General features: G+C 46.0%; 1 protein-coding gene across 1 annotated transcript; it reads left to right on the plus strand.

Annotated features, from left to right (window-relative positions):
• The first annotated feature begins 13,417 nt into the window (after window positions 1-13,417).
• LOC150004650 (serine/threonine-protein kinase MARK1-like) lies at window positions 13,418-14,771 on the plus strand. The gene is made up of 2 exons (XM_090284918.1): window positions 13,418-13,884; window positions 13,988-14,771. Exons 1-2 carry the CDS (start codon window positions 13,418-13,420, stop codon window positions 14,769-14,771), a joined length of 1,251 nt encoding a protein of 416 aa, XP_090141044.1.
• Window positions 14,772-19,787: the final 5,016 nt, after the last annotated feature.

Genomic DNA, 19,787 nt, shown 5'->3' on the forward strand with positions numbered 1-19,787 from the left:
TTTTTGACTGGCAAAATAGGAGTGTTATTGGGAGACTGGCATGATCAAATTTGTCCCAATTTTAAGAACTTCTGCAATATCAGTTGTATCCCCACTAAAGCCTCATTTTTCAGGGATACTATTTTTTCCATGGGATACGCTTCTTTTAGGTTGACTTTCATGGGTTCAATGTTAACTGCTTTACCTAGGGTTTCAGCAGCCCAAACAGTTTGATCAAACTGTTCATAGATCTCAGGTGGGAAGAATTCACATCTGGACCTTCTGGGAAAATCAGAAGTTCCTAGAGCTGGAGAGCATGTTCCAGTAGAATCTCTACACATAATTGCTGCTTTCCAGGAGAAAAAGTTATTCATGCATGCCATTTGCAAAGTAAATCTCAACTCAACAATGGAATGGGGTGATCTGGTATGTAGAGAAAACTATGCACAATCCTCTAATCCTCAATCTGGCATTCTAAGTGTTGAAGGAAGTCTTGTTTTTGTAATTGTCCAGTCACTCCAGTAACTGTTACTTCATCCAAACTTTTCTTAGTTGTGTATTTAACACTAAATATATAGCTCCACTATATACAAGAAAATCAATTGGTTTGTTCCCCACCATCAATTGCACTCAGAGTTCCTTCAGGGAAATAGTAATAGGCTGGGAGATGTCCAAGAGTGCCCTGGGACCTCCTCATTTGTCATCACACTCCCCTCACCTTTTTAGCATTTTCTTGGTGAGGGTTTCCATTTCTACTTTCCCTTTTGTGTTTTAGGCACTCCTTTATCCAATGGCCCTCCTCCTTGCAATAACCACATTGATTGGCACCTAGTGGGCCTCTCTTTTTCTCTTTAGGGTTCTGCTTCAGCTTCTGGTCTCATCACCCTATTTCAATAACACTGTGGCTTGCTTTATCTTCCTTGCTTCTCAGGTGTTACAGGCTTTAAAGGCTATGTGTACCCACTGAGAGGGATATTCATTCTCAATGCCCCATTTAACTTCTGGAATTTCCTTCTAATATCTAGGAAACTTTATCCAATAAAGATGATGTTTACCATCTGCACATTTTCTGGTGCCTGCGGGTTACCATCAGTGTGCTTTCTATAGGCCTGAAAGATCCTCTCTAAAAATTCAGAAGGGTCCTCATCTGGCTTTTGCTGTAAAGCCTGTATCATGTTCAGGCTCTTTTGCTTAAGCACTCCTTACTCCTTTCTTAAGCCCTTTCCCGATAAACCTTCTGTAATGTTCCAATAGGGCATGGTTCCCACAATTTCAGTCCCAGTTTGACTCTGTCAAAGAATTGCTCCAGGTGGGGTCCCATAGGAATTCTCTTGGTGGAGACATTGGGCTTCTTCATTTGCCATATTTATAAATAGCTGCATCTCATTTGCAGTTAACAAGTTGTTAAGTAGAGCCTGTACATCTGCTCAGTTTGGATGATGAGTGGCAAAAATGGAGGTGATAAGACCTGCTGTTCTCTGAGGACACTCCCTGTACGAGGGATTAGAATTCTTCCAATTCTGTAAGCGTGAAGCAAAAAAACAGAATATGGGCCCAGTAGTAGCCAGCAGGCTAGCCTTCCTGAGTTACTTTGCCTATAGGGTATTGCCTCAAAGGAAACTTCCTTGCTCTGAATAGGGAGGTTCCCTGGCCAAAGTGGGTGCCCTGACAGGTCTTTGAGGTGCAGACCCATCCCTCATCATACAGGGGTAGAGCCCTTGGCTCTATGGACCCCACTCCAAGAGTAGCTAGTGGAGAAGGAAGTGATGAGGGTGGTCCTCCTGCCACAAACCCTGAGTCCCCTGGGTTCAGGGCATTAATGAGGTTTATTTCTCCATTCTCCACTTCTTTTCATGTCTTACTATAAGGAACAGGTTTCAAGGCCACTTCCCTTCTCTGCATCATCAAGTGGACCATTGTCTCTAGTGAAATCCTATTATGCAATGGCATAAATGCCTTGACATAATGGATTTCATCCAATTTGAGTAACTGTTGGCAATACTATTCTGATTGCATAATGGTACAGTAATCTAAAGAACCATCCATGGCTTGCCTTTCCCCACAATCCAAAATGTACATAAGTCACACAATATTACAATAATAATTCCTGGCTGGTTTGGCTCAGTGGATTGAGCATCAGCCTGCGAGCTAAGTGTCGCTGGTTCGATCTTCCAGTCAGGGCACATCAGAGAAGGAAAACTCTGACTCCAAAAAACCTCCGCTGCCTTGCGGCATACCTCTTCAGGGGAAAGGCTAAGGGAGTAAACCCCGACAGAAAATCCGGAGCCGGAGTCCCTAAGGCGGTTTGACGTTGTAGTCAACACCGGCAACTCCTGCGGCGCACCTGAAGCCAAGCTGTATTGACTCCGTCTTTCCCTTGGACCCTTCAGCTGCGAAGAGACGGGGGGTCTGCTGCATGGGCAACAGCAGACCCTCCATATCACCCTGCCCAGGCTCTGTAGCTTCAGCTTCACTGGAGAGGACACTCCAGCGTCATCGCAAGATGTCAATTCAACACGGGAGGAGACAGATACCGCGTCACTCCCGAGTCGGACTGCACAACCATTCTTGGCAGTGCAGATAGACTCTTAAGAAGCTACACCATCGTCTCTCGAGACGGAACACGGGAGGAGACAGATACCGCGTCACTCCCGAGTCGGACTGCACAGCCATTCTCGGCGGTGCAGATAGACTCTTAAGAAGCTACACCATCGTCTCTCGAGACGGACGGCTGCCGACGATTACAATAATAAATCAGTACCTCCTTGGACATTGGATAATGGGAATATGTGCTCCAGTCTGCCAAAATCCTACTTAGTAAGCTCCCTCCAGGAACCAGCACAGGACTGCCCTTGTTGGCCCAAACATACAGACCTAAAGTTATGACTGAAAGAATTCAGGCAAACTGTGAACATATATGCAAAACTGGAACTCACAACTCTATCTCACAAACAGATTTTGGGGTTCTATCTTGTGCTAACCCATAATGCAAATTGTAGCCTCCAAACCATGGCCCCCTAAAACTCAGGTGCTCGTCACACATCCTAGCCACATGGCCTTCCTCATACAGTCCTCACCTGGACCACGGTGCACAGCCCCAAAACTCAGATGATTATTCCTCCTTAGAGTCTATTCCCTTCCTAGACCTGTTTCCTTTCCATCTGCCAGGCATGTGTAAGTAACTGATGCCTCTAGTGGGTATGCAGAGGATTTACCTGCAACTGGGAAATGCCACAGTCCTACTCCTTGGGGTTCAACCTGCCACAACAGATAGGATCCTGGAAAACTTGCCATTTTTGTGCTATCAAACCCAACCAGTGGGGGGAGGGGGATAGGTTTCCTATGGCTTGCCACTTTCCATGCAAAATTCCAAAGACAGAGTTCAGTGGGAAAAAAAAAACTTTTAAAAATATATATACTTGATTGATTATGCTATTACAGTTGTCCCAATTTTCCCCCTTTGTAACCCCGTTCCCTTCAGCAATACTCCCACTTAGTTCATGTCCATGGGTTGTGCATATAAGTTCTTTGCCTTCACATTTCTTATCCTATTCTTAACATCCCCCTATTCTGTTCCTACCAATTTATGCTTCTTAATCCATGCACCTTTTCCTCCATCCTCCCCTTCCCCATCCCAGCTGATAACCCTCCAAATGATGTTCATATTTATGACACTGCTCCTGTTCTGGTTGTTTGCTTGTTTTCTTTTTTTTTCAGATGCAGTTCTTATAGTTGTGAATTTGTTGCCATTGTAATGTTCATAGTTTTTATCTTCTTCTTTTTATTAAATAAGTTCCTTTAACATTTCATATAATAAGGGCTTGGTGACAGTGTACTCCTTTAGCTTTACCTTGTCTGGGAAGCACTTTGTCTGCCCTTCAATTCTAAATGATAGCTTTGCTAAATAGAGTAATCTAGGTTTTATGTACTTACTTTTAATCACTTTGAATACTTCTTGCCAGTCCCTTCTATGTTGTGAAGTTTCTTTTGAGAAATCAGCTGACAGTTTTATGGGAACTCCTTTGTAGGTAACTCTCTGTTTTCTCTTGCTTCTTTTAAGATTCTGTCTTTAACCTTTGGCATTTTAATTATGAAGCATCTTGGTGTGGTCCCCTTTGGGTCCAACTTGTCTGGGACTCTGTGCTTCCTGAACTTGTATGTCTATTTCCTTCCCCAAATTAAGGAAATTTTTCTTTCATTATTTTTTCAAATAAATTTTCAATTTCTTGATTTTCCTCTTCTCCTCTGGCATCCTTATGATTTGGATGTTGGTACATTTGGAGATGTCTCAGAGGCTTCTTATTCTATTCTAATTATTCTGAATTCTCTTTTCTTCTTGCTGTTCTAATCGAGTGCTTTTTTTCTTCCTTATATTACAACTCATTGACTTGATAATTTCATCCCCTCCACTGTCGGTTCCGTATATATTTTTCTTTATTTCTCTTAATGTAACCTTCATTTCTCTTATTTTATTTTTTGGTTTTTCAATTACACTTGTCCCATTTTTCCCCCATTGCCACCCCCCAGCCCACCACTTCTCCCACAATCATATCCCTCCCCGTTGTCCATGTCCATGAGTCACTTATACACATTCCTTGACAAACCCTTCCCTTACTCATCCCCCTTCTCTCCCTCTACCTTCCCCCTATTGACTGTTATTCTGCTACTTCTCCTATTTAGTTCATTTGCTTATGTTGTTCTTTAGTTTCCTGTATTAAGTGATATCATATGATATTTTTCTTTCTTTGCCTGGCTTATTTCATGAAGCACAATTCTCTCTAGTTCCATCCATGTTGTTGCGAATGGCAGGAGTTCCTTCTTTCTTTCTGCTACATAGTATTGCATTGTGTAAATGTACCACAGTTTTTTGATCCACTCATCTACAGATGGGCACTTAGGCTGTTTCCAGCACTTGGCTATTGTAAACAGGGCTGCTATGAACATAGGGGTGCATAAATTCTTTTGAATTGGGGATTTAGGATTTTTTTTAGTATAATCCTAGCAGTGGAATCTCTGGTTCAAAAGGCAGTTTCATTTTTAGTTTTTTGAGGCAATTCCATACTGTTTTCTGTAGTGGCTGCACCAGTCTGCATTCCCAACAACAGTGCAGTTTGGTTCCCATTCCTTCACATCCTTGCCAGCACTTGTTGTTTGTTGATTTGTTGATGATAGCCATTCTGACAGGTGTGAAGTGGTATTTCATTGTGGTTTTTATTTGCATCTCTCTCATGGCTAATGATGTTGAGCATTTTTTCATGTGTCTATGGACCTTCTGTATGTCCTCTTCAGAGAAGTGTTTGTTCAGGTCCTTTGCCCATTTCTTAATTGGGTTGTCTGTGTTCTTGATGTTGAGTCATATAAGCTTTTTATATATTTTGGAGATCAGTCCCCTGTTTGTGATGTCATCGGCAAATATGTTTTCCCATATGGTTGATTTCCTTTTCATCTTGCTGATGTTTTCTTTTGCTGAGCAGAAACTCCTTAGTTTGATGTAGTCCCATTTGTTTATTTTTTCCTTTATTTCTCTTGCCTTAGGAGATGCATCCGTGAAAATATTGTTATGTGGGATATCTGAAATATTTCTTCCTATGTTTTCCTCTAGTACTTTTATGGTGCCATGGCTTACATTTAAATCTCTGATCCATCTTGACTTTATTCTGGTGTGTGGTGTAAGCTGGTGGTCTAGTTTCATTTTTTTGCAAATCCCTGTCCAGTTCTCCAGGCATCATTTTATGTTCCTTCCTCCTTTATCAAATATTAGTTGACCGTATAGTCCTGGTTTTATTTCTGGACTCTACATCCTGTTCATTGATCTATGTGTCTGTTCTTATGCCAGTACCAGACTGTTTTGATCACAGCGGCTTTGTAGTATTGTTTGATGTCTGTTATTGTGATTCCTCCTGCTGTGTTCTTCTGTCTCAAGATTGCTTTTGCTATTCGGGGTCTTTTTTGGTTCCATATGAATTTTTGGAGTATTTGTTCTAGGTCTGTTAAATATGTCATTGGTATTTTAATAAAGATTGCATTGAATCTGTAAATTGCTTTGGGTAGTATGGACATTCGATGATGTTGATTCTTCCCATCCAAGAACATGGTATTTGCTTCCATTTATTCATATTTTCCTTAATTTCTTTCTTCAATGTTACATAATATTCAGAGTACATGTCTTTTATCTCTTTGGTTAAGTTTATTCCTAGGTACTTTATTTTTCTTGTTCCTATAGTAAATGGTATTTTCTTTTTTGTTTCTATCTCTGATATTTTATTGTTGATGTACAGAAACGCCTTAGATTTCTGTATATTTATTTTGTACCCTGCTATTTTGCCATATTCGCTTATTATATCAAGTAGTCTTTTAGTGGAGTTTATAGGGTTTTCTAGGTATACTATCATGTCGTCTGCAAATAGTGATAGTTTTACTTCTTCTTTCCCAATTTGGATGCCTTTTATTTCTTTTTCTTGTCTGATTGCTGTGGCTAGGACTTCCAACACTATGTAGAATAGGAGAGGAGAGAGTGGACAGCCTTGTCTAGTTCCTGACTTCAGGAGAAATGCTTTCAGTTTTTGTCCATTTAATATGATGTTGGCTTCAGGTTTCTCATATATAGCTTTAATTATGTTAAGTTATGGTCCCTGTATTCCCATTTTGCTGAGTGTTTTCATCATAAATGGGTGTTGTACTTTATCAAATGCTTTTTCTGCATCTATTGATATGATCGTCTGATTTTTGTCTTCCATTTTGTTTAGGTGATATATTATATTTATTTATTTGCGAATATTAAACCATCCTTGCATCCCTGGGATGAATCCCACTTGATCGTGATGTATGATCTTTTTGATGTATTGCTGGATCCCGTTTGCTAATATTTGTTGAGGATTTTAGCATCTATGTTTATCAGTGTTATTGGCCTGTAGTTTTCTTTCTTTGTTGTGTCTTGACCTGGTTTTGGGATTAGGGTAATACTGGCTTCATAGAAAGAGTTTGGGATTTTTCCCTTTTCTTGGATTTTTTGGAATAGTTTGAGGAGGGTAGGAGTTAGTTCTTCCCTAAATGTTTTATAAAATTCGCCCTTGAAGCCATCCGGTCCAGGGCTTTTATGTGCTGGGAGTTTTCTGATTACTGTTTCGGTTTTTTTCTTTGTTATTGGTCTGTTGAGACTTTCTAGTTCTTCTTGATTCAGTTTTGGAAGGTTATATGTTTCTAGAAATTTATCCATTTCTTCTAGGTTGTCGAATTTCTTGCCATACAGTTGTTTGTAGTGATTTCGTACAATTCTTTGTATTTCTGCAGTATCAGTCGTGATTTCTCCTCTTTCATTTCTGATTTTGTGTATTTGGGTCTTCTCTCTATTTTTTCTTCATGAGCATGGCTAAAGGCCTGTCAATTTTGTTTATTTTTTCAAAGAACCAGCTCCTAGTTTTGTTGATCTTTTGAATTGTTTGTTTGGTCTCTATGTCATTTAATTCTGCTCTTATCTTGATGATCTACTTTCTTCTTCTTGCCCTAGGCTTTGTTTGTTGTTGTTGTTCTAGTTCTTCTAGCTTTAGGGTTAGATTTTTTATTTGAGATTCTTCTATCCCTTTCAGATATGCCTGTACTGCTATGAACTTTCCTCTTGGGACTGCTTTTGCTGTGTCCCATAGGTTGTGGGCTGTTGTGTGTTCATTATTATCAGTTTCCAGAAATTTCTTGATTTCTTCTTTGATCTCATTGTTAACCCATGCATTATTTAATAGCATGTTATTCATTCTCCATGAGTTTGGGTGTCTTTGATTTTTTTCTCTGAGGTTGATTTTTAGTTTCAAGGCATTGTGGTCAGAAAAAATGCTTGATATGGTTTCAATTTTCTTGAATTTGTTGAGGCTTGTTTTGTGTCCTGTCATGTGGTCTATCTTTGAAAATGTCCCATGTGCATTTTAAAAGAATGTATATTTTGCTTCTTTGTGGTGAACAGTTCTATATATATCAGTTAAGTCCATGTGGTTTAGTGTGTTGTTCAATGCCTGTATATTCTTGGCATTTCTTTGTTTTGATGATCTGTCTATTGTTGATAATGGAGTGCTAAAGTCCCCTGCTATGAGTGCGTTGCTGTTAATATCCTTCTTGTGGTCTTCTAGTATTTCTTTATGTATTTGTGTTCTCCTATGTTGGGTGCATATATGTTTATTAGTGTTATATCTTCTTGATGGATTTTCCCCTTAAGTATTATGAAATGTCCTTTGTCTCTTTATGTTGCCCTTGCTTTGAAATCAGTTTTGTCGGATATGAGGACTGCTACCGCAGCTTCATTTTTATGTTCATTTGCTTGGAATATTTTTTTATATTTCTTTACTTTCAGTCTGTGTATATCTTTTGTTTTGAGGTGTGTTTCTTGTAGACAGCAAATCTGTGGATCTTGTTTTCTTTTCCATTCAGTTGCCCTATGTCTTTTAATTGGAGCATTTAATCCATTTACATCTAAGGTTATTATTGACATGTGTTTATTCATTTCCCTTTGTACCTGTGCTCCTCTCCTCCTTTTTTTCTTCTTTTTCTTAAAACATTCTCTTTAGCATCTCTTGCAACGCTGATTTGGTGGAGATGTATTCTTTTAGTCTTCCTTTGTCTGGGAAACTCCTTATTTCACCTTCCATTTTGAATGAGAGCCTTGCTGGGTAGAGTATTCTTGGTTGTAGGCCTTTGTTTTTCATTGCTTGCAATATTTTTTGCCATTCCCTTCTGGCTTGTAGTGTTTCTGCTGAGAAATCTGATGATAGCCTTGTTTCTGCTGAGAGAAGGAAGATGGCTGGAGAGAAATCTCAGTCTGACACAGGCTGAGTTTGAGATGCCTGTGAGTCTCCGCTGTGGAAAGCCTGTCTAAACTTAAATATCTCTTGTCACTCTTGGAAAAAAAAATCAATATTATAATGTTAACAACGACTCTTCCCCTTTACCCGATCTTATCAAAGATTCTGATCACGCGAGTCAGAGTAAGCCACTTTCCTACCTGAAACTATCCCATGGCTCCCACCGAGTCCTGAATAAGCTCCTCAGCGCGGCCTCCCAGAGCCTCCCCACACGTCCCGCGGGCCCGCCTTGCCTTGTGAAACCCCCCTCTTCCGTCATTATGCCACTTCTGCAGGGGCCTTATTGCTGTGTCTTAAACACGCCAAGACCATTCTGGCCTGAGGAACTTGCTGCTGTTCCTGTGGTCTCTTTCTGGAATGGTCTTGCCTTTGTTCTTCTTCCGCACCAGAGACTGCGTGTGACCGTTCAGATCGCGGCCCTCGCGCTGTGTCCTCAGACCGTTCTTCCGTGGTCATCGCTGTGGTCTCCGTCCTCCTCACCCTTGAGTTCGCTCGTTCACTTCCGTACACGTTCACCGAGTGCCTCCCTGCCCCCCGCCCCGGCAGGTCTCACATCTGACTAGTTTCCTCTGCATTCTCAGCACTAACACAGCGCCTGGCACACACCAAGCCCTTTGCGAACATCCGTTAGATAATTGGGTAGAGAGAGGAAGGAAGGAGAAGATTAGGTGGAGAGAGAAAAACCGACTCTCTCAACCTCAAACAAGTCGCTGTGCTGGCTGCGTTTTGCCCGTTGGTGAACGCAGTTCACGTAGACCTGACAGATTTCAGAGGCTTTCATGTGGGATGTTGTGTTAACCGTGCAAACTCAACAGGTCAGACCGTTCCCAGTTTACATATGAAAACGAGGCTGAGAGGGAACAGATGCCTGCTTTGTGCTCCCTGTGCTTTCCAGCGACAGTCTGACCTGACCTTTGTGGAGCCCGAGAAAGACGATGCCTAGAGAGGGCGGGTTAACTGGGTTCAAGTTAAAAGAACTTCAACAGAAACAAATGAACAAAAACAGGAGCCAGCAGCCGTTCCACGCAGGGTCCTTGCCCGCCAAGTGCGCTTCTGGGAAAAGCTGGCCCTGCCGTGTCTGCGCCCGTGTGTCTGCCCTCTGAGCCGGCCTGTACGAAGGGGCGCCCAAGTCCCGTTTCAGCCACCAGGACTGACCCTTCCCCCGTCTGTTCAGACCTATGGGGCTATTTCCCCATCAGCTTCTTTATTGGTCAATCAGAGTAGCTACGTTAGGACTAACAATCAGACCGCAAGGGTTTGGAGTCCTCATTTGCATGAGTATGGCCCAGTCAGGGACAAGGGATGGGGACTTCTGTCTACCTAAGTCAGTTCCCTTGTGGCTCTGAGAGAGCATTTTCCCTTCCCACCAAAGGCTGGAGATGGCATTTCCCCAGCTGGAGCTAAACCACGGAAGGTGTCTCACTGGAGCAGAGTGGGGAACCCCAGGTCAGGGCAGGGCAGGGCAGGGCAGGGCAGAGCGGGCCAGACCTTTAGGGGTCACTGTCTGACTGGAGAAGTGGTCTGGCCCCAGGGCACCTCATCCCAGGGCCTCCTGGCCCCTAGGGCTGCCTAACAGCAGTGCTGTGTTCACAACCTGCTGTCATAATTGAGGTGGGTCATAGCCGCGCTCTGTCACAATTGGGCTACTTTCAGGGGCAAAGTATCCTCCTTCTCCATGCCCCAAATTGCAGGTATTTGTTGGTGTTCAATTGATGCCAATGACTTCCTTCAATGATTAAATGCAGAACTAAAAGGAGGGAATCTGTCTTTAGAAAAGGGGGAACTAAACTAATTAGGCCCCTCTGATGTTTGGAAAGTGGTTTTAAATCCAATTGCCCCCCAAAGGATAAAAACATATTAATGATGATCCATATGTATTTTCATTGGGTAGGGCTACAGCCACACAGTTACTAAAATACTTCTAGAAAGTCCCATTTTTGCTACCCGTAACGTCTTCACAGGTCCCATAGGGACTGGGGAACCCGTTTTACTAGACAAATTCTGCGCCAGGTGTGCAGACCTGGCTGATCCCGTGGCGTTTTCAGGGTACTCATCGCCGCCAGCCCTCTCGTTTTACAGATCACACTGACGGGACAGGTGCCATTCAGTGGGTAAAATCCGCTGACTCTTCTAATCTGCCTTGGCCTAAAGTCTTTCCCTTGGTATGGCTTACTTTAAGATCAATGATCAGTTCTTTTTGGTGTATATCGATTGTCCCCTTCTAAAATAGTGACCGGAAGGCCTGTCCTGTGAGGTTAGACCGGGGAATGTGGGGACTGGCCTTAATAAGGAGACCTTCTAAGTTACTGCGGAGAACTGACGAAGGCCCTTGAAATGAGTGTGGGCTCACAGGGCAGTCTTCCCACAGTGCGCTTCTGGGAGACGGCACCGAGCATCACGGCCCACAGCCTGGGCACACGGTCCATCAGAGAGACGTGTCCACGAGGAGTCCCTCCAGCCTCGCTGGAGTGGACTCTACCGCGTATCATTAACTAATCCCTGAGTCGCAAGGTGAAATGGTAGTGATCCATGAATGTGTTTTTATTTTAAAAAGCCCCTGACTTTTACCTCATTCACCGAATTGAACACCCCAGCCTATAGGAGACCTCAGATTGGGGTTCCCCGGAGCTCGGCCTTTGTCTTGACATTTTACATTAAATATCTTACCTTTGGGTCTGTGTTGACCTTGCTGAAAGAAATCAAAAAATGTTCTATTTTGCCCTGGCTTGTGTGGCTCAGTGGGTTGAGTGCTGGCCTGCAAACCAGAGAATCAGTGGTTTGGTTCCCAGTCAGGGCACACGCCTGAGTTGCAGGCCAGGTCCCCACTTTGGGGTGTGCGTGAGGCGACCTATTGACGTCTCTCTCCCACATAGATGTTTCTTTCCCTCTCTCCTTCTCTTCCTCTCTCTCTAAAAATAAATCAATAGAATCCTTTTTTTAAAAAAAGAAATTGTTTTATTTTGTTGGTTTTATTTCCTAAGTAACTATTAATACCAGTTTTATAAATGGATATAATTAGCTCATAGACTGGCAGCTTTCTTTGAAATTTTTTCTTCTCCTTTCTGAGCTTATTCTAACCTCTGACTGTAACTTATAAACATCTGTCTATAATTGATGAAATGACCCTTTGTGGGTCCCAGTCAGCTCAGCCACGGAGATTGTCATGGTTAGGAGCCAAGTATCGCTGACATAAGGTAAAAAGTAAGAGACGGAAGTGCTGGGGAGGGAGGAGCTCACAGGCAGATCCCTCTGAAGAGTCCCTTTCCCTCAAAGCTGAGACTTTCGTGAGAAGCGTTAAAGGAAAATGGCTTCCGGACGAGCTTACCTGTGGGATTAAGACACTCGTCTGAATCTAATGTGCCAGAGGCTCCCCCTAAATGTCCTCAAGCCTCCCCGCTCCCTCTGTGCCGCCATAAAAGGGTGGGTTTGGACCCAACACGTCACCTCACCCTTGTCCCTCTGCAGTAGTCCTTCCATCCAGAGGTTTCCAAGTCTTTTTACAAATCTAAATTAACCAGCCTCATCATGACATCTCTCCACAAGACGGTTCATTTAAGTGACAGAAATTTCCCTCAATGGCCTCCTCAGGGCCACCGGAGATGTCCTTTGTGTGACCTGCAAATGGATGCTGACAGTGTCAGGGGCTGTTGCAGTCTCACTGCAGATCCAAAGCCCTCGCATCCTTCACAGGTGCCAATGGAGGGAGGAGCGGATCATCTTCTTGAATCTTTACAGCCAGGCTCCTCCCAGGTGGCCTGGCGTCAGGCTCCCCAAGCGCCCACATACCTGGAACCCAGATTTCAGGTCCCCTCTTTCCTATCTTATCTGTTCCAAAAGCTGAGTGAAGACAGAGCATGAGTTTTTAAAATATTTTTTAAATGAATCACTTTGATTAAGTAAGTAGTTGGCCATAGAGTCTTTGTTACCCCAAACTCTTCTGTTTATTAAGTACTTATCTTGTCGAGACTCACCGTGTTAGACACAGGGAGGCCCACAGTCACGCTCCCGCCATCATGGGAAGGGCGGACGGTGAACAAGAACCAGGCGCCTGTGGTCCGTGCTGGGAAGGGGACAGACGTGGTGGGCCGGGCGAGGCGGGCAGGAGTGGATGGGCCAGGGAATAAGGAAGACTTTTTATTTTATTTATTTTATTTTTATTTTATTTAGCAACGTACAGATTTTTATTTCTAATAAATAAATATCAATCTTTACTATCCCACATAAATAAAAAACTCATTGGGTGGGAGGGGGTCCTTTTTAAAATTTATTCTATAGCAAAAGGGTGGTGGGACCAGAAAGAAAACCACTGCAGCTCAGCCCTGGCCACGCCTGGGCCACGCCCTGCTCTGACATCACAGGCGCTCTGTGATGCAGCTGCAAGCCCAGACAATATATAGGGCCGTGGTGGGGCTGGGATTTAGTCCGTTAGAGCCCAGGGAGCTGAGTTAGGTGACCTGTGGTGTGAGGACTTGAGAGATTTGTTCTTGCTATTGCTCTGAAAGATTGTTTCCTTTCCTTCTTCCTCTTCTTCTTCTTCTTCCTCTTCCTCCTCCTCCTCCTCCTCCCCCTCCTCTTCTTCATTTTAAGTCACCATGGCTGAAGATGCTGGAGTCCCCAAGCCCATCACCATCGGTGACTATGAACTCCAGCACATCATTGGCAGCGGGGCCTCTGCCAGGGTCTGGCTGGCCCGGCACTCTCCCACAGGGGCGCTGGTGGCTCTCAAAGCCATCCGCCGCCGTGTGCAGTCTGAAACATCTGACAACCCCAATTATCGATCATTAACTCATCGAAATATAGTTCAATTATTTGAAAAAATGTCTACCACGAGGAGATCTTTCCTGTGCATGGAATACGTCAGTGGGGGCAACCTGCTCGACTACCTGATACATCACGGCCCCGTGTCTGAGCAGGCAGCCCGACAGATGTTCCGGCAGCTCCTGGTGGCAGTGCAGCACTGCCACCACAGGAGCGTCATCTGCTGGAACCTCAGGCCAGAGAACATCATGGTGGATGAGAAGCAGACCCTGAAAGTAGCCAGCTTCATTGTTCGTAACAGGTATGGCATTTGCTGTGAAATCCGTTCTGTCTTATATAAGTATTGCCACCCCAGCTTTTTTTAAATGTCCATTGGCTTGAAATACTTTTTCCCATCCCCACAGATTCACCAGCATCCGGGGCACCACCAACTATACAGCCCCCGAGGTCTTGCAGGGTAAAGCCCGCGACGGCCGGAAAGCAGACATGTGGAGTCTGGGTGTGATCTTATACCGAATGTTGGTGGGGCATTTGCCGTTTGTGGGGACCACGGTTGAAGAAAAGGAGCGGAAGATCCGGAGAGGAAAATTCACAATCCCAGAGTTCCTCTCTAAAGAGGTGAAACACCTCTTAAAAATGCTGTTAACTGTCAAACCCAAGCAAAGACCCGCCCTGAAGGTCATCTTGAAAGACCCCTGGGTCAATCTCGGCCAGAGGAGGGTGCTGAGGGACTACTGGGAGCCGTCCTTGGTGAACCTTGACTGCCAGGTGGCAAGCAAAATGCGGGCCCTGGGGTTCACCGAGTGGGACATTGTGAAGTCATTCTCCAGGAAGAAGCTGGACCGCGTGATGGGCACGTACCGCATCATGAAGGCAGAGACAGCGAAGACCATCGGCCACCCCATCAAAGCGGACCCCTGCCCCAGCCCTGGTTCCAACACGCAGGGGAGCACCGAGGAGCCTGCCCCACCTGGCCCCCAGTGCGACCCTGGTGACGCCCCCACCAGCCCCAGCCGAGGTGCTGCGAGCTGGACTCTAGGAGCCCCAGAAGGGCCCGTGAAGGGTGACCACGTCCAGGCTGCACAGGGCGCAGCCCGCAGAGGCTTAGGGTCCTTCCTAAAATGTCTGTGCTGTGGGCTGTCCGCTCTCCGGAAGCGTCGCCGAGGGAGGAGAGTTGCACCATCATAGTCGGCCCACAGCACGACACGGCTGCGGACGCGACGGTGACCATCTGAGCCGCCGCAGCGCCCCCCCACCCTGAACTTTCCCCGCAGTGGACTGCCTTTCCCTGGGGTCCTTCGCCCTGCCCTCCTCTCCCTTGCTCCCCCATGTGGGGCTTCGCAATAAAATACCTTGTTTTTTATAAGTTGTGTAATACATCTGATGATTCGAAGCACACACACACACAGCAGAAGAGACCTTCCGCGGGTGAATCATCAGAGGTCCCCGTCTGCGTCCTTCCAGTCTGCGCTGGGGCTGGGGACAGGGACAGCAGTGAGGTGGACGGAGCAGCGCTTCTGCTCCCTCAGGTTAATGATTGGGGGGATGGGGCGGTTCCCCTGCATTACCCAGGGGGGCCCGCAAAGCTCCAGCAGAGAGGGAGGCAGGAGGAGGTCTGACCTGAGACAACATGGGAGGAGGCAGCCTGAGCCCAGAGGCAGAGTCTGCAGTGGCCACATCACACACCAGGAACCTGCAGACGCTGGGAGGGGCACGGAGCAGATGCTGCCCTTGACCCTCCAGAGGGAGTGTGGGTCTCCTGACACCTTTTTTCCAGCCTCCAGACCTGTGTGAGGTTAACTTTCTGTTGGTTTAAGCCACAGAGTTTGTGGTCACATACACATCATGATCACTGTGTGTATTTCCAGCCCAGCCCAGGGATAGCCCCGTAGGAGAGACGCCGTCCACGCGTGGGGATGAAGGGAGAGTGCACGGACCGCTGCGGGTCGCCTCTTGTGTCTTGAAGGGTTGCCTCTCATGTGCTCCCCCTCCCTTGGTTTTTCTGCGTGAGGGTGGGAGAGCACCACCCATGCTCAGTTGCCATGGTGACCAGAAGCCCGCTTTGGGAGCTGAAGTCAGGAGAGATGGTCCAACCAAACGGCGCTCAGGCAGTTCCCACGCTCTTCTCGTCTGGGGCCTCCCAGAAGGTCTGTGGGCAGGACCTCAGCGTCCCACAGCCTGTGGTTCCCTCACTGTGCGCCCCGACTCCCCGGGGTTCTCGGAGGAGACGCTCCTGAAGGGGGGCGGGGTCACCGCGTGTCGGCTTTCTGGCCACACGTGCCCGGCTCATACTCACTCGCTTGCCGTGTCTGTTCCAATTGTGCCTCAGGCTGCGTCTGAAGGAATGATTCTGTTCTCAAACCGCAGCCGGGGAAGTTCTAATGGCATGAGAAGTTCACCTGACTGACTCTATGGCTCAGGACGTAGGGCTCCAGCCAGGGGAGACGGGTGACCAGATACTCTCAGTCAGTCAGTGGCAGCAACTAGGCGTTCAAGCGGAGGCCTCGGGGCCCTGGCTGGGTGGCTCCGTGGGCTGCGGCGTCGCGCTGTACAGCGAAGGCTTGCAGCTGTCGTCCTGGGTCCGGGCAAGTGTGGGGGGCGATTTCTCTCTCTCTCTCTCTCCCTTCCTCTCTCTCTAAAATCAATAAACATAATTTTAAAAAATAAAATAAAATTGAGGTCTCTGGGCTCCTCTTCCTGGCCCTGAAACCCCAATTCTGAGCTGACACATAGGGGAGATTGGTTCAGAGGTGGGACTCACGTGGGAAGCTCCTAACTAGCCTTTCCCAAGATCTCGTCACTTCTCACGGGATTTCCACCACCCTTGCCACATTAATTCGAATTATCCCACCAGCCACGTGCCATTTGTTCCCCATCTTCTCCTGATAAAGCCGAGTGTCATCAGGGCTAAGTGACCGGCCAACAGTCAGCGAGCTGGACGCAGCAGGCTGGGGGATTCAGACTCCTGGCCGTCTGGCCCTTTAGCTGAAATGTTCTTTCGTCTCTGAACCCCATGGTCACAGTCACAGAATGCAAGTGAGTTTGTGGGTGTGGACCATTCAGGGACCTACATTCTGTGAACAGCCATTAATGAATAGCTGTGGGCGACTCTGTAATAGATGACAGGAAATGGGGGCGCAGGATATTTTCTCCTCATCCACGGGAGAGGTGATCACTGACCAGGTCTCTGCCTAGCCATGCATAAGAAAATAACGGTGGCACCCTGACCAGAGTGGCTCAGCTGGTTGAGCATCATCCTGCAAAGCAAAGGGTCACTGGTTTGATTCCAGGTCTGGACACATGACTGGGTTGCTGGCTGGTCCCCAGTGGGGACACGTGCAGGAGGCAGCGAATCAATGGTTCTTTCATACACTGATGTTTCTCTCACTCACTTTCTCCCTCCTTTTCCCTCTTTCTGTAAATAAATAAATGAAATTTTTATTAAAAAATTATAAAAAAGAAAATAGCTACGGCTATCGCTGCAGCCTTGGATCCGGTTTCAGCCTGAGTCAAACGGCTCACATATTCTTGTTTCCCTGAATGAAGGATGCACTCACACAACTGGAAACAGCTCTGGGACAGTCCTGTCCCATTATGTCTAATGGGATCGAGTGTTTGTGGCACGCAGTGTGTGCCGATGTTTTGCAGAAACAAGGTGAGATTTCCCATTACTTCGAGGATGGCTGAGACATAAAATGAACTCACAGACGTCTCACTTTGTCACCATAGAGTTCGTGAGTCACATCAGAAGATTTGGGGAACAAAATGCATCTTTTGGTTTCTGCTTTGTCGCCCCCCCATACAGCCTCGGCCTTCTTTTCCATGCAGTTCTCTTTTCACAAATAAACGGGGTGGCAGGGGGCCCATATAATAAGGCCCACGGGAAAGAACTCCTGCTGTTGAAGGAAATGCTGCTGCTGTTTGGGGTGCAAGGACCATGCTCTGTACATGACACGGTCTTTTTCTTCTTCTTCCTCTTCTTGGTTTCCTCAGCCTCCTGCTCCTGAAGAAGAGGGAACTTTCTGCCTCCAGTGTGGAGGCTGTGCTGGCCCCTCTCCCACCGTCTGTCTGTGGATCTCCGTCTCCTGGGTGTAAGAAGGTTTTGGCAGGTCGTTCGTATCTCAATGAATGAAGTGCCCATGCCAGAGCGAAATGCAGCGGCCAGAAAAGAAACCATTTGATTCATGAACATCGACTCTCTCTGGGGCGTGTTTCTACCTGGGCTGTTCCCTTTTTTCTTTCTGTCCTTACTTCTGTGAAGTTGTTTTCTCCTTGGAGCATGACAGGAGATTTCCTTGCTCAGGATTTTAAGAGGCACAAGTGTTCCATCTCATACAATATGAGGGCCATAGTAGTTCCCAGAGATCGTCTGGTCCCCTCTGTCTTCCCACTCTGACCTTAATCAAGGATAATCCTGGGTCTCTAGAGAAGCTAGCATCATCATGCCAGGCCTCCTCTTGAAATCTCCTCCTGATTGTCATAGGTACCAGGCTGTGCGAAGGCCCTGAGGGGCTTTCTAGCTGTGGTCCAGCCTGGCTATGTTGCTTGATGGGCAGTCTGAGGCCCAGAGCGATGAAGGTCATATGTAATGGCTGCCCAAGGTCACACATAATAGCCTGCTGAGCGGGACCTTGCTTTCACTTTCCACCTCATCACGTAGACATAAAGGGATGGGCATGTCTTGTAAAAACAGTAACATAATGCCTTTTATGGCCATCTACAGTTTATATTAAAAACCTCCCTGCCCGTGAACTCATTTGACCCTAGTGGCAGTGATTCTGTGAGACAGACAAAGACTACCATTAACGCCTCCTGTGTACCGGGACCGCGAGTGAGGAGAGCTATCCAAGTAACCCAGCAGGGAGGGGCAGAACCCGACTCCTGCTCTGTGGACTGGGACCCTGTGCTTCTGCTGCTGATGTGTAGCATCGGTCCCCACACGGGCCTTAGTGTGGTAGAGACTGGTGACCATGGGACAATTAACTGGTTCTTTAGAGGCTGAGGAAGACTTCTGCAGGGTGTATGGGCCCTTTGTCTTCTGCAGCCACTCTTCCTGCCCACGGCGCGCTGTGGCTGTACCTCCCCTCCTGTCTGCGTCACTTTCTCTTGCCATGGAGGGGTGTGGGCAGGGGTGGTTTGTGTGATGTTTCAGGAGAACAGTCATTTATACTTACCATCCAGGGAGCAAAGCACAAAGATTCTTCTCTGGGCTCTGCATCTCAGTAAAATGCCATAGCATCAGCTGGGGTCTTCTCTCTTTAAAAAATAATAATATTTTTGGTCACAGGGAATATTTCCAGGTTTATCTAACCAGTGCATTAAAAATCCATAAGTATTTGATCAGCATGTGGTCCTTGGAGAGGCTCTTGATGGAAGAGCTGAGTGGGTACATGAGTCTCTCTCCTCCCTTCTCCCTCTTCCTTCACCTTCCTCCCCTGCTCACCCTAAACATGTGGATAATCTCTTTATTAATGGGCTCAATATTAATGTATTCATTTTTCTACGTTAGTGTCAGATTTCATTAGGAAACACGGGAGGCCTGACATTAATCATATGAAAAATGGATCTCGGAGAAGCTGTTGCTTCTTCTTAACAGAGAAAAGGTTTCTCCAGAAAAAAACAAACAAACATGTTTTTCTGATGGTCTGGTGACCTCAGTGATGTGGTAGCAACAGATTGTGTGTGTGTGTGTGTGTGTGTGTGTGTGACCTCAGTTGTTTTCCTGAAAGATGGCTAGAAGGGACCTTAAGGCACAATGGAAAACATGAAGGACTTGGAAAGGACAGGTGTTTACAGGCAAGGCTGAATGGCAGGTATGTGGCTCAGCTCCTGTGCCCTGAAGGACAGACTGAAGGTCACCCTAAATGTTCCTTGTGTAACTTCCAGCAAAGCAGAACTAAAGATCATAAGTGATCATTTGCTGCTCTTGTCATCTTTATGCAAATGAACAGGATAAATTAAAAATGAACTTAATGCAGTCCCTTTAATGACAAGGAGGGTAATCTTAAGGAGAAAAATTGTGATTCAAGGAAAATCACAATGCTCAGTGGTAGACTATAAAGTAGTGCAGCTAACTGTCTTTAAAGTTTCTTTTCATTTAGAGTTTGTTTTCATTTGAAAGTTAAACTAGGTCTATGGCATCATCAAAGATGCTTAATTTACAGGCAAGAAGAGTGGCAAATGCCTTGCAGCTGGATGTCTTTC

Source organism: Furipterus horrens, unplaced genomic scaffold (genome assembly GCF_987537825.1).
Source record: "Furipterus horrens unplaced genomic scaffold, mFurHor1.1.pri manual_scaffold_7, whole genome shotgun sequence".
Classification (NCBI taxonomy): Eukaryota; Metazoa; Chordata; class Mammalia; order Chiroptera; family Furipteridae; genus Furipterus; species Furipterus horrens.